At 30.3% G+C, this 14,934-nt stretch overlaps 1 protein-coding gene and 1 long non-coding RNA gene across 2 annotated transcripts in view; one reads left to right on the top strand and one right to left on the bottom strand.

Moving 5' to 3' along the window:
* The window catches only part of LOC129972730 (uncharacterized), a 105,221-nt gene that overhangs the window by 52,702 nt on the left and 37,585 nt on the right, over positions 1-14,934 (top strand). The window lies entirely within an intron of this gene.
* LOC129972729 (glutamate receptor ionotropic, NMDA 2C-like) overlaps positions 7,981-14,934 on the bottom strand; it is a 313,970-nt gene continuing 307,016 nt past the window's right edge. Inside the window, exons 15-16 of the mRNA XM_056086971.1 lie at positions 10,005-10,413; positions 7,981-8,235 (exon numbers count right to left, since the gene is read on the bottom strand). Of these exons, the coding sequence (XP_055942946.1) occupies positions 8,079-8,235; positions 10,005-10,413 (566 nt within the window). The 3' untranslated portion in view covers positions 7,981-8,078. The remainder of the gene's footprint in view (positions 8,236-10,004; positions 10,414-14,934) is intronic.

Genomic DNA, 14,934 nt, shown 5'->3' with positions numbered 1-14,934 from the left:
TCAGCGATAGAAGTATGAATGACTGAAATTTCGGATTTGTCCAAGAAAGGTTCGGGTATTTTATATTTTAAAAATTTAATGCACTGCTTTACGAATAGTTTTCACTTTTTTAGTTTGTGAGGTTTCCAGCAGATGGCTGTAGTGGTGGTCAGTAATGATAGGAATTATAAAACAAGTGTAAGCCGGTTTCTAGATCAAATTTAATTTCTCTTCGTTTTGCAGAAAAAGGAAAGAAACCTTTTTGCTCTAAATCAATGTATTGCACGCTGAAAAAAATTCTTTTGAGTATTCAAATTAAAAATAACTATGTTTTTTGAGTTTCACATTAAAATAAAATTATTTCTTTTGAGTTTCAAATTAAAACAAAAATGTTCGATAGCATGCCACTAAAATAGAAAATAACATTGGACCAGATAGGGAATTTAAAATTTTCCTCAATGATTCTGGTAATTCTGAAAGTCTCCAATCCTATAGAGAAATCCTATAGGAAATTTGCCGACAAAAATTGGGATAAATAAATGAAAAATTTGGATAATCTAACTCAGAACTCTTATGAAATTGTGATCTAACATATAAAACTTGAATTTTAAAAAGATACTAAACACACACACACGCACACACACACACACACACACACACACACACACACACACACACACACACACACACACTATTTTAAAATATTCACTTTTATTAAGTGTTCTTTCAATTTTATATATATATATATATATATATATATATATATATATATATATATATATATATATATATATATATATATATATATATATATATATAGTTTTTCTTTTGAAAAGTAAACGTTATTAAAAATATTTTTTTTTGCAGAAAAGGAAAGTTATTATAAATTTAAAGGTTCAATATTGCAATTAATTGTTAATTATTGTGTTAATCGTTAATCGATTTTATTGTATAGTTGTTATTTTTGGATGATACTGTTATTTTTTTACTCATTATTGCAATGAAATAAACTATCAAGTTGTTAACTATGCAGTTCAGAAAATTACTATCTTGCAAAAAAGGCAACTAAACAAAAATACGAAAAATTATTTAAAAATATTAAATTTTATGAGTTTTTTTCAATTTTTTTTTAAATATTGAATCCATACGTAAAAATTCATCTTTCGTATAAAAATTTCTGATCGACGGGGGGGGGGGGGGTAGTAAAAAGAAAAATTGGATATATCTACTGAGATACGTCTCTTTTCTTTTCTATGTGAGCCATTATTTATATATGCCTGGTGTATAAAAGCATTCCATTTTAGGCTGAAAAAAGCGCACATATTTTATTTCACATTCACTTTACGTGATTGCAGTGTGGAAAAAAATAGCGTTCCCTCTTCAAGCGAAAGTAAGAAATGCCACTTCGGGGACCTCTCTCCGGTCATTTCGTACCTTATGAATTATTGAAATCTCAAATATGCTGCCTAAGAGTGGCAAAGCAAAACCAAAAACACGTGTCCGCCTTTAAAATAATAAATTATTTTGACTTTTGAAATTTTAATGTTACTGGTGGGAGAAATTTCTTTCAAGAATAATAGACAGCTGAATTATTTCAGGTTTTTCCCCCTCACATACGCGGTAGAAGCATAAATACAGATTGTTTTCAGCAACCATTTTAAATTCGGTGAAAATGAGAATATATTTATTTTAAAGATAGAATTATTTGCTTTAGACTTGTATGTATTTAATATATCACATAGAACAGTCATATTGTAAAAGATATCATATTTTTATAGTCATGTTTTGTATTGTAAAATGTAGCCATATATTCATATAGTAAAAAAATCGGAAAATTGAGTATTGAAATGTATCATTTAGAGAAAAATAATGACTGCAATGTTGCATGAAGGCTATTGTTATATTATTATTATTTTAGGAAAATCCATTTTTAAATGGTTAGGTCAATGTTGTTATAATGATTTGCAATAGGAGAAAGTTGCTGTTTGTTTTGTTTTGTTTTGTTTTGTTGTGTGTGTGTGTGTGTGTGTGTGTGTGTTTACTAAATAGACCGGTAGGAATGTGCAGTTTAAAAATATTAAGTAAGATTTTGACATTTCTCCGTGGTAATTTCAAAATAGAAATTACAGTAAAAAACATTTTTACATTTTTATAAAATTCAAAATATATTTGTCTTTTAAATAATGAAGCAATAAAAACAATTAAATTTCGATGAAATAATAAAAGCTACTGTAAAGTATTAATTAAAAATATTTTTACGTATTAAAGATAAAAATATCTAAAATAGTTAATATGGTATCATTAAAAAGAGAATTTTTAAATGGTGTAAAAATTATATTTATACAATTTATATATAAATCTGTAATTTCATAATTAATATAGTTTATGTAAGCATAAGTAGAAAAATCTGTCATGAAAAGCTGTAAAGCAATCGCATATTTCTTTATTTTTAGGAGAGATAGAGATAAGTAACATTTAGAATAAACATAATTTCGTAAACATTAAAAACTAAATTGTAGGATGATACTAATAAGTATTCAAAATAAATTATAGCAATTTAAATATAATAATCTCATAATGCTTTAATAATAATAATCTCATTTAATGCTTCAAAATAGTTCCATAGTTACTTTCCGGAGCTGGAGTAGAAACAAAAAGAAAATATATTTATGCATTTGGATAATTTCTTTTGAGATCTGGAATTACTATTCCGTATCTCGTGCCATATATCAAAATTATTTATCCAAACATAATTTCAGTCGAAATACGAAAGATGATATCAGGAAAGAAAGAATTCTGTTTATTCCCCGGTCTTTCAAATAAAATTATATTTTGTTGAAATTCAAATCTGCTTAATTTTAGTGCGTTCCACCTATATTTAAACTGTGATTTTCTGAACTTGAATGGTTTTATTCAGTTTTATTATTTATTTATTTTTCTGATGTTAGACTAGAATTTTTTGTTTGATTTAACTTTTGAGTTAAAAATGTTTATATGTGGTTTTTAACAGAAGTAATTATAGCTATCAAAAATAATCAATAATACATATGAACTAAATTGCTTAAGGATTATTGATTCAGCTCTTAGATAAAATAGCTGTTCAGGAAAAATTAAATGGAGAACAACATTTATTCAAAGCAGCTGAAAGAAATGTACTTTTTTTTTACTTCATTAGTTTACAAGCAATGACTCTCAAATTGATTTAAAAACAATTATCAAACTTTAAAAAACAAAATATAGTTATTTGTCCCGAACTAAAAGATTCCAATTATTTACCAAATCATTCAAAAATATAACTAAAAGAAAAAAAAACATAATTTTATCGAGAATAATAATAACTTCATTTCTTGAATTTCCGTAATCCTATTAAAGAACATAAAATTTAATTGTGTGTTTAAAAAAAGTTCGAGCTGCAGACATTATTTTAATTTCAATTTTTTGTTTTGTCTTTTTGTAAGAGAACCTTTGTTGTTCAACAATGCTATTAAGGTGTACGTACACACTAGAAGATTTTTTTTTAAATTTTAACTTTAAAAATCCAGTTTTTCCACAGTAGGTTATTAATATATGTTTAAACTCATTTCAGTGAGAAAAAAAAACATATTATACTAATTATTAATTAATTAAATAAGATTTGATGAGCTAATTAGCCTATTTTTTGAAACATGATATCTTAAATTCTAATTTGTACAGACACACAATTCTAGTTGGAAATGATGCCTACTATTAGTCTTCATGTTGTCTGCTTCAAAAAAGTTAAAAAAATGTATAGCTTTTTGTAAATAATTTTTTCATCAACGGTGAATAGAAAAAGCGAGATTTTTTCTGTCATTTTAACTTTTAAACAGCTATTAAAAATTTGTGTAAATATAACTTTTATTGAGGCACAAAACATCCGCTATTTCATACAGATTATTTTGATATATAAATAGCTGTATTTGGTTCATTTCTTGTTGAGTTATGATTGTTTGAATGAAGCAAAAGAGTGGAAAAATATCATTCTTCATAAAATGAGTTTTTAAAAAATCGTAACTAGAGTTTTCAATGAAAGCACCTCAAGAAAAATAATTATAACTCGAGAAATATTTCGAATATTGAACACATCTTGGTATCGTTTGAAAGCTAAAAGGTCAGAGAACATTATTAAGCAATAAAAAAATATTCGATATTTTGAACGAATTTCGAAGTTTTAAGTGTGTACGTACACCTTAAGAAAGAAATAAGAATAAAGGAAATCATAAATATTTATTCAAATAAATTGCCGAGTTGAATTTCTTATGAAGCTGCAAAATATTCAAATCCAGTTGTGCTGATTCTGGCAAAACAGTTTTACCAGTAATGTTTTTTCTTGCAACATACGAGGGTTGATCCATAAAAAGGTTACAAGTCAAAGGAAAAGTGCTTTATTAACAATAGACGCAGGATAGAAATGGTAATTAAGAGACATATGCGACGGTCATTTCTCTACATAATCACCAAACCTGTTGAGGCATTTATCACACCGCTGGTCCAATTTGTTTAACCCGTCTTGGTAAGGTCCCTCTCAATTGAGCTAGTTCTCGGCAACTTTTTGAACATCATCGTCTGATATGAAAATTGCTTCGGATAAGTGCCGGGAAAAGGAAAGAGTCACTTGGAGCTAAATCGGGGCTGTATAGGGGATGGCTCCAGACCTCCCACTTAAACGTTTCCAGCAATAGCTGAGTATGTAGCGAGCTGTATGGAGCCGGGTATTATGATGCAGGAGAAAGACACCTTCCTTCAGCAATCCAGGACGTTTGCGTCGGATGGCTCCACTCAATTTTGTCAAGGTGCCACAATAACGGCATTAATGGTATCGGGATGCAAGAAGTCGCTCACCGCTCGCTTTTCAAAGATCAAGTGAAGTGTCGAAGATCGTGTTCTTCCTTTTATCTCCGCTGAAACCGGTTTCTCTTCTTCTCGCCACATTGGCATATTTTCCGTGCTAGTGGTGAGAGTTTGCTCTGGCCGTGTAGCATAGCTGTTAACTGGCTTATAAGCTTTCACCACAAATCCAATATTAACCATCAGACTATGTTAAATTACCAAAGATTACAATACCTACATTTTCCAGAATTATAAATGAATGGTTGACTTTTTGGAATTCATACGAAACATCAATACACGCTAATAAAATGCTAGACGATGTTAGTAAATTTAATGATCTAAAAGCACATTTAATTGGAACAGCTTTAGAAACAAAAGAAGGCTTTGCCGTTTCAAGTGAAAACTATATGAAAACTGTTTCACAGTTGGAAGAAAGATTCGATAGAAAATAAACGTTAGTAAATAGACATATGAATCAGCTATTAGAAACTCCCACTCTTAAGCGTTCCAATGACGTAAAAAGATTTCGGCAATTGTTCTATAAAATACAAACTCATATTAGAAGTTGTGGTGAAAGCTTATAAGCCAGTTAACAGCGACGCTGCAGGAGCAATTGCTTTTGTATAATGGTCATGTTACTTGGCTGCGAACGACAGGGTCCCAGGTTCTATCCTCGCTCATAAAAATTCGCCACATTGGTGACCTCGAACGATGGACCTTCAACCTTCCTACAGCTGTTGTGGCGCCCTCTACCTGCAACCAAAGTCGTCAGATTCATTTTGACGCAGCAACAAAAACCACTCACCCACACACGCTCGCCATAACGCTTGGCGCTACTCAAATGTTTGCAGGTGCATTAGAATCAACAGCTAATACATCACCACTCAACAGTCATATCGTTCGTCTTACCTCCGACTCACTGGAGGGAGAGTCTGTGGTGAAAGCTTATAAGCCAGTTAACAGCTACGCTACCCGAGCAATTGCTTTTGTATAATGGTCATGTTACTTGGCTGCGAACCGCAAGGTCCGAGGTTCTATCTTCGCGCATCTCAATCCGCTACAATGGTATGGCCACGCTCCAGATATTCGATTAGGATAACACCACTCGCATCCTAGACAACGATTGCCATAACTTTGCCGGCAGAGGGTGTCACCTTAAACTTCTTCCTGTTTTTCTTCCGGTGATCCAGCGTAATTCCACTCCATTCTGACTGTTTTGGATGTGGGAGTGAAATGTTGCAGCCATGTTTGGTCCCCAGTAATGATGTGAACAATGAATTGTTGGGCGTGTGTGTGATATCGCTGAAGAAATGTGAGGCTGCACATCATTCGAGTGGCTTTATGCTCCTCAGATAAGGCACATGGAACCCAATGGCCACAATCTTTGGAATACTGATACACATCCGTAACGATACGCTGAACGGTACCATAGCTCATTCCAAGCTGTGCGGCGATCTTACGCAAAGTTACTCGTCGATCCCCTTGAATCATTTCTTCAACACGTGCCTTGTTTAGTTCGGATGTTTCAGAAATTGGATGTCCATTTGGTTCCCTATTGCCGTTTTCCACTTGCTCTCTGCCCACATCAAAAGAACGACACTATTTCGCCACCTGTTGTCTGTTCATTGCTTCGCCCCCCGTGTACACTTCAACGATTTGTCTGTGAATGTTTAATGGGAACACATTCTTGGCCCAGAGAAATTGCAACACGGCTCGCACTTCTGTGCGAGATCATTTCTCTGGACGTCTTACCATTACTGTCGCTGTTTCAGGCCTCACTACTATCTACTCGGAGGACCGGTCTAAGACAACTAACGCCATCTGTCTCCACTCTGGGTAATAATATTCCTATCCACAATTTCTACTTTCCAAATACTGCTGCTTGTACATTTTTTTTGGGTCACCTTTCGTAGGTGTGATGTGCAAAGAAGTAACTAATGATCTTTATAATCTGCCTTTTTATCCAAAAAATATTACTAACAGTCATGCGCTGTAACACAAACTGAGGTTTCAAATTTTCAATTAGTGCAAATAAATACTATTTTTGTTATAGCTCCACTTATTGGTGAATTTTCGAATAAAATTTTATTTAATAAATATCAAATGTATCATTTGAATATTCAGTACTTCAAATTTTATCTTATTCTGACCAATAATACGCATTCTACAGCCTTCTGAAGTGGAATACTTATTTCTTGCTAACCATGTACTTGCGGATACAAATTTACAACAATGCCTTAAGAAAGAAAATATATTTTAAACTATAGATCATCTTGTAAAGAAGCAGAGAGTAAAATTCTTAGATTTTATTTTGGCAAAATCGAATTTTTTATTTTAAATAATCTATTATGATATGAATTGTGATTAACTAGATTACTTTATCACGTATCTGGAGACGAAGTCAAAATAACTCCGCGTTGATATTTTGTCCTTGAATAAAGTAAGTCGTATTGAGTTATTCTTTTTCAAAGTTTTTGTTGTTATTTATTGAATAATTGACTCTATGCCTCTGAAACTGCTTTCATTTCAATAATGCAAAAGAATATGGAAATATTCTTAAAATAACATTTTAAAATATTGCATACATTGTTCTTGTTTGTTAAATTCTGACAGTTATTAACATTAGTGTTATTCCGTAATTTCTAAATGAAAGAAATACTCATTAATAGATTGTTTAGGTTTTTCTTATAGCATCTTTCCAATATTTAATATTATAACATTTAACACTTTTAATATTAATATTTGTAATATTTTTGGTAACTAAATGATATCCAGAATGCATTTTTTCCAAAATAAATTCCAATGCTGTTTACAAAAGACAAATTTAACAATGGAGTCATTTTGGCTGCATGTCTCTGGCCGCGTGAGGAAATTCATGTCTCCAGTTACGGTTTAAGCATGGCTAATATGAATATGAATATGACTTAATGTCTGTTTTTGCCGATTCTCTGAATGAAATTGCAGAATATTTTTGCAAAAATCGCGTAATATTCTAATGCAAAATTTGCGCATGTCTATTATCTACAACTCTTGAAGACGAATTTATTAAATCAGTTAAATCTTCTATAAACGTCTATGCTTCAGGAAAAATAACAAGTCTCACATGTTGAGATTAAATAACATATATTTTATTTTTCATACCATATTGTTTAGAATATATATACACATGCATGCCATAACAAGTGAGGGGCAGAGAGGAGGAGATAATCACGTATTTCAGGAACAAGAATTGTATATGCTTTTAAAAAGAATCATAATACGGTCTCTATCTCTGCAATCTCCGTGTATGATTGAATCGTGGGCTCTCGTGACGTCAAAGCTAATGGATTCTTGATTGGCTCGTTCGTGATGACGTGATTCTTCGTGAGATCTCTGGGTTGGTTGACGGCAGATGTTGCACTCGCGTTCCTGAAAGGAAAGGGAGATATTAATAGGGGAAGTAGATACAGTTTTATTCAATAAATCTATTGATTATCCGTAAGTGATACACATATCTTCTTTATTCAATAAACTTTGAGATTGTAATAAAAATGATACAAATTTGCATTTTATATGTTAGTTTTCTTTTGTGTCTATGTCTCTACAATCATGATATATTAAAAAATTACTCATAATTTAAAAGTTTTTTTCATAGATATTTTTTTTTTCAAAAATTGTAAAGTCAAATGAAATTACATAAAAGTCCAAAACGAATATGCATTTATTTCTATTCAAGGAAATTCTATCTTTTGCAAAATTAAAATTTGTTTTGATATTATATTTAATGTATAATAAGAATTGTAAATGAATTTTTAATAATTCGTTTAAATTAAAGGGAAGCCGATATTTTTCGATATTTATAATTATAGTATGAAGAATATTATTTTAATGCCACATAGATATTTTATTGCATCAAATAAAGATTATATTTTATAAAACTTTCAAAATGTTTTAGTTTGTTTGTATGTTTAGTATGTTTTGAATTGTTGAAATGTTTAGTATGTTTTGAATTATAAATTCGTTGAAATTCAAAAGTTTTCGACATTATTCTGATGTATGCAAACTTATTTGTATGTTCATTACAATACGAATATCAATGATCGGAGATACCTAAAGAATGAAAGGGTTTTTTTTTTTAAATTCTTATCATTTTTATACAAATGTTACACAGTTTGAAATTAAAAATATTGTTCATTGTTGAAAATTTCAAAGCTTTTGAAATATGATATTAATGAATTCTTATTCAAAATCATATGATATATGATTGTGAATAGGAATCATAGATTATATGATCAGCTCAGCTGTCGTTACTGACAGCTGTTCAAACTTACAAAGTCCGTCTGAAAATTGTCGTAGTGCTAATTAAAAAACCTGGGATGTTAATATAACTAACTATTCAAACAGAATCGAGACTTAATTATACTGCACAGCTTCCTTTGATGGGAAAATGCTGATAGAGTAAAACTATCAAAATTCTGAATTATTGAAATTCCATCTGGATGGGTAGTGAGAAAATAATGGCTGATAAAATGTATGAATTGGCAGATATCATGACAGTAAGTTCAGTCCCTTTTCACACATGATTCATAAAAAAAGGATTTTAGAATAATTCCCAGATACCCTATGTAGCTAGTGTCTATATTAGTGTCGATTCGAGAATTATTTGAAAGTGTATTTGGAAGTATAGTTCATCAACCGGAAACCTCACTTATCAATTTTTTTTTCTTACAGATGAATGATGATATCGTGTCCACGTTACCGGAAAGGGGGTGCAGTAGCTTCTGAGGGTAAAAACCCCTGAGCACCCGAGGGCAAAAGTCTGACTTCTAGCTCATATGAAGATGAAACTGACGCATTCGCTTGCACAACCCCATTTTACAGGGAGGGGGGGGGCACTTTCACACACCTCACAGATAGAACACATATGAAGAACAACCATCCCCGAACCGGGATTCGAACCCAGTACGCCCAGAACACGGGGAAGATGCGCTACCCCTATGCAAGTACGCCGGCTTATAGATAAATAAATTTTATATTTAAAAAGAATAATCGAATTTCCTCGTACTTTGAATAATACAGGGACATTTTGAAGTGCTGCAGTTTTCAAAACATTGGCAAATGAATCCGAGAAACTGTTTCATTTGGAATTATGTAGGCTCTGCTTACAAGCTAATAAAGAAAAGAAAGCGGAAACTCACTGCAGCGTGAGTATGAAGTCCTCCAGCTTTCGTATTCGGATCCTGGCCATGTCTAGCTCGTGCCTGACCTTCCAGAGCTGCGTGTCGCAGACGGGGTCCTTGCATCGGTGGTGCTTGATCAGGTCCTGAGCCTCGTATACAGCCCCACGAAAGCTCAAGGACTTGCCCATGCTCAGGCTGAGGAGCGTGAAGCATCCTCCGTTGTCTTTCTTGGCGAGGTGTTTGCGGACGTACATGAAGTAGACGTGTTCCAGTCCCAGCAGAAGGAGGGTGAGCAGCACCCCGCACCCGAGCAGCAGGAAGGCACTCATGAACTGGTTGATGTCCAAGGGATTGCTTGCGTTCCGCTTCTGATTCTGGGGCTTACACACGCCCTGCAGCCAGAAACGCTGAAGACGCTCTATGTCTCCTGGAATGAGAAAAAATAAAGATGCATAAGCCGTTTTGATTGAATTTGTTGCCGTAAGTGAAATCCTGAGAGTCTGTAAAGGACAAAATCGAAATACCTTGAAACCCACCATTTGATGAAATCTTTCACATATGGTAATTTAAGGTGTACGTACACACTAGATTTTTTTTAAATTTTAACTTTAAAAATCCAGTTTTTTCACAGTAGATCATTAATATATGTTTAAACTCATTTCAGTGAGAAAAAACCATATTACACTAATTAATAATTAATTGCTATTTAATGAGCTAATTGACATATATTTGAAACATGATATCTTAAATTCTAATTTGTACATACATGTAATTCTAGTTGGAAATTATGCCTAGTATTAGTCTCAATGTTGTCTGCCTCAATCAAATTATAAAAATATATAGTTTTTTAACAATTTTTTTCATCAACGATGAATAGAAAAAGCGATATTTTTTCTGTAATTTTAACTTTTAAATAGTCATTAAAAATTTATTTCTATAAATATAAGTTTTATTGAAGCACAAAACATCCACTGTTTCATACAGATTATTTTGATATATAAATAACTGTATTTGGTGAATTTCTTGTTGAGTTATGATTGTTTAAATGAAGCAACATAGTAGAAAATATCATTTTTCATAAAATGAGTTTAAAAAAACCGAAACTAGAGTTTTTAGTGAAAGTACCTCAAGAAAAACAATTATAACTCGAGAAATATTCCAAATAGTGACAACATCTTGGTATCGTTTGAAAGCTAAAGGATCAGAGAACATTTTGATGCAATAAAAAAATATTCGATATTTTGAACGATTTTCGAAGTTTCAAGTGTGTACGTAAACTTAATCTATATTAAATCATCCATGAATGAATCCCTGAGTGTTTTTAGCGCGTAAATTCAAAATAAATTGTACGAAACTCGCCCGTGTTGTAAAAGATTTTATATATGGTAATTTAAACTATGCTAAATCGAGTTAGATTCGAGTAAAATAAATTGACATATAAACAAAAACTAAATTCATAAGCTCTAGCTTTCGGCACTCATTGTTATCCGCATTGTATCTTTTATCCATTAAATAAATCCCAGTGTAATATAACCATTAATTTTTTCAAATTGTAACCTGCTTAGAAGAAACTCTCTGGTAATTGTAATATAAGGTTAAAAGACTTTGCAGGGTAAATATTCCCTATCAATTCATGTTTTAATATTTAAGCGATGTAGGAATTAGTAAGTCTATATAGGATTTAATGTTATTTTTTAGCTCTTACTATCCTCTCTTTTTGAAGAAATCTTCAATAAGTTCTTTCAATCATATGTTTGGCAGAGCATGACCAGAAATATCTCTTTAAACTATAAATTCAAATCAAATTATATTAATTAAAACTATTCATAAAAGTTTTAAATATATGTATTGAATTATACACAACTTATTCTTGACTGTTCATCAGGACCTTTAAGATATTTAATGACTTGTAGAGTGTTATCGATCTTAAGAAATAATGAATACAAGTGCCCAATTCATCAGGATATGTGATTTGGAAATATGCAGACTTTTTGAAATAAGAATCTTTGGAATTATTCTTTGTTCTCTAAAATAGCAAGAGAAAGGAAGTCCTTGGTAGCATTGCTAATACTATGCAATGTGCTAAATATGTCTAATTCTTAAAGTCTTATTCTTCTTTTAATTTTTGTATCTTTACAATGTGTATGAAATCGTAAGAAAATAATTGCTTTACCTTTGGACAAAATTAAAATAATGTAACAGAAACAAGAAACAATTTGCAATATTCCCTCCAAAATTCAAAAATATATGTGTGAATACCATCCTGGAAACAAAAGTTTAAGCTATGCAAAAATATTACAAATGTTCATTGACTCCACGAGCGTGAAAGTTGATTAATAATTAATTTACAATGTTCTATTGAAGGAAAAAAAATGTTTTAACAGTGCTCAAGAAGACTTTCGAAACTGATCAATCAATAATTCATTTTACCATTGAAAAATTTATTATAATACAGAGGTTTAATTTCAACGTTAATTGCTCGATATTTCTTGTAACCAATGTAAAAAAAAATTGTTTCGACATCAGAGACGTCAAAGACATTTTGTATACTTCGCAAATACATAAATAATTAGTTTTTGCATCTCTTTTGAAGTCTCTTAGCAAGTTAAAAGACTTATGCTTCTCGCGTTTCATTAAAAAGCAGATAATTATATATAAAATATATTCTTTAAATTTCACAAATAAAGTATTTTTTTTATATTTCAGATATATGATTAAATGAAAACATGTTAAGGTTTATTCACTTTGACTGCTTAAAACTTTATTAAAAGTTTTAAATTTTGAAAGTTTAAATCTACTCATACATCATATTAATAAATGCCTTGCGAAATATCTTTAAAACTTATCAACAAAAGATAATGTATTCGGAGAGTTTCAAAAAAGACACCCATACAAGAAAAGCACGTATCGAAATTATAAGCTGAATAATTTTTTTTATCAGTTTCGTAAAAAGCATTTTTAAAATTTATATTTACAACGCAGTTGGACTTAAAAAAAGTATTTCAATCTTTCATTTTCAGTAATACCAAAATTTATTACAAAGAATTTCTTAGGCCCACCTAAATTTTATCTTAAAGAATGAATTTCTGAAAAGTCACGAATTCAGTTGATTAAAAGTTCTCATTGCAAAAAATGGAGGAAAGAAAATAATTTCGAGAAAATTTTTGGAAATTGAAACAATAAATCGAGAAAAGAATAATTTGTTTGAATTTCGAATAATTGAATATTAATACTTAATATGCTTGAAAAGATGAGTTGTTCTCTATTCACATAATATGAATTATGCTATTTGTAAAAAAAAAAAAAAAAAATCACTTAGACAGCAGTAAAACATAATTCAAATCTTTGAATTTTTTTTTAAACTATATTTTTGATAACTATTTTAATTCTAAAAATTTCAGAGGCCATTCTTTATTTGTCTAGATATGAATTTTATTGTAAGATTTTTTTTTTCTGGATTTAAATAAGAATTTATTTTGTATTTCATTGAAAAAGCATATTGACTCATGCTGAACAGAAATGCTTTGTTTAAACAAATATTTCCTCTAGCAAACTTTTCATCCCCAAATGGTAGCATCTACAAGCCTAGAGGATTTCAATATCAAAATCATCTTTTTTTTTTTTTTTATGCAACTTGGAACATATAATCGGGTGAAAAATACATTATGATATCACCAGTTTTGCGGTTGCAGCCTTTTATCCTTGTTATAAATGTCTATATTGTATTAGCCGCGGGGAATTGAATACAATCAAAATAAATCCTTTTCCGAAACATGCATTTTATAAGCTGTCTATGCTTTGAACAAATACCATTAAAAGTAATCATGTATTTAGAAGCTTTTGTACTGTATATTATTTCATAAATAATATAAATATCTGCAAGAAATTGCAAATGTATATTTTTGTTTATTTTGAATCTTATATAATATAAATTCCTCTTTAGAGTGTACAGAAGAAATTATATTTTATCGAATTTGCTGATACAGATAAAGTTTTGCAGCCGAATTTTTATTAAATTCCTGATGTGCTAGGTGTCTGAAAGTTTGTATAACTGGGCATTCTCAATAGTAACATTCTGTTTTCATTTATTTAACTTAATTATCCTTTAATCTATAGATTTACTTAGATTAGGTCCATAAGATACAGTGGTCGAGTAGTGAATTTCTGTAAAAAATGATTTCAAAATTTTATAATATTAATATTAACGATTTATTAATTCACAAATAGAAAGTGGAAATAAAGTTTAAAAAATCTTTTACAGAAACCTAACAGGAAGGGTGCGTTTCAAAATTGTCTTATTAAATTTATTAATATTAAATTCAAATATTCTAAATTTTGAAAGAGCTGTATTTTTCCCCTATGATTATTATTATTAATTATTATATTTCTGAAATTATCATTTCTTTTAAAAAGACGAAAAAAAATGTTTTATGTATATGATTGGTCATTTATCAATGATATTAAAGAACTGAAGCAATATATTTCATGATAGATTATTATGAGTTTTCCCAAGCTATAAGTTTCTCATGGTTTTCATTTTTTTTCATTTCAAATAAAAATATTTTATGGTTTATTTTTAATTTATTTACATTAATTTCTCGTTCCTCCGATATAATTAATTGAAGCTTAACTTTTTGATAAGCATGACCAAGGGGGAAATTAATTGAAAGCTTATCAAATAAGCTACATTTGTTTTGTAACCTATCATGAAAATGAAGCAAGAATTATGCATCAAAAATTTATTGTCGGTCAACATTCTTGTTTCACCCTGAATAGTATCTGCGTTAAGAGTAAGTCGTAATATCTCAGAGCAATAATTTTAATAATTATTACTCTGAGATATTACGACTAGTAATATCTCAGATAAGATATTAACTTGTAATCCCTAATCTATTATAAAAATCCAAACATCTTTCAAATTAACCCTCTCTAGGGCCATGGGAAGTAT

Source organism: Argiope bruennichi, chromosome 6 (assembly GCF_947563725.1).
Source record: "Argiope bruennichi chromosome 6, qqArgBrue1.1, whole genome shotgun sequence".
In the NCBI taxonomy this organism is placed as follows: Eukaryota; Metazoa; Arthropoda; class Arachnida; order Araneae; family Araneidae; genus Argiope; species Argiope bruennichi.
The sequence above is the reverse complement of the archived record's forward strand: the minus strand, read 5'-3'. Positions and strand labels throughout refer to the sequence as shown.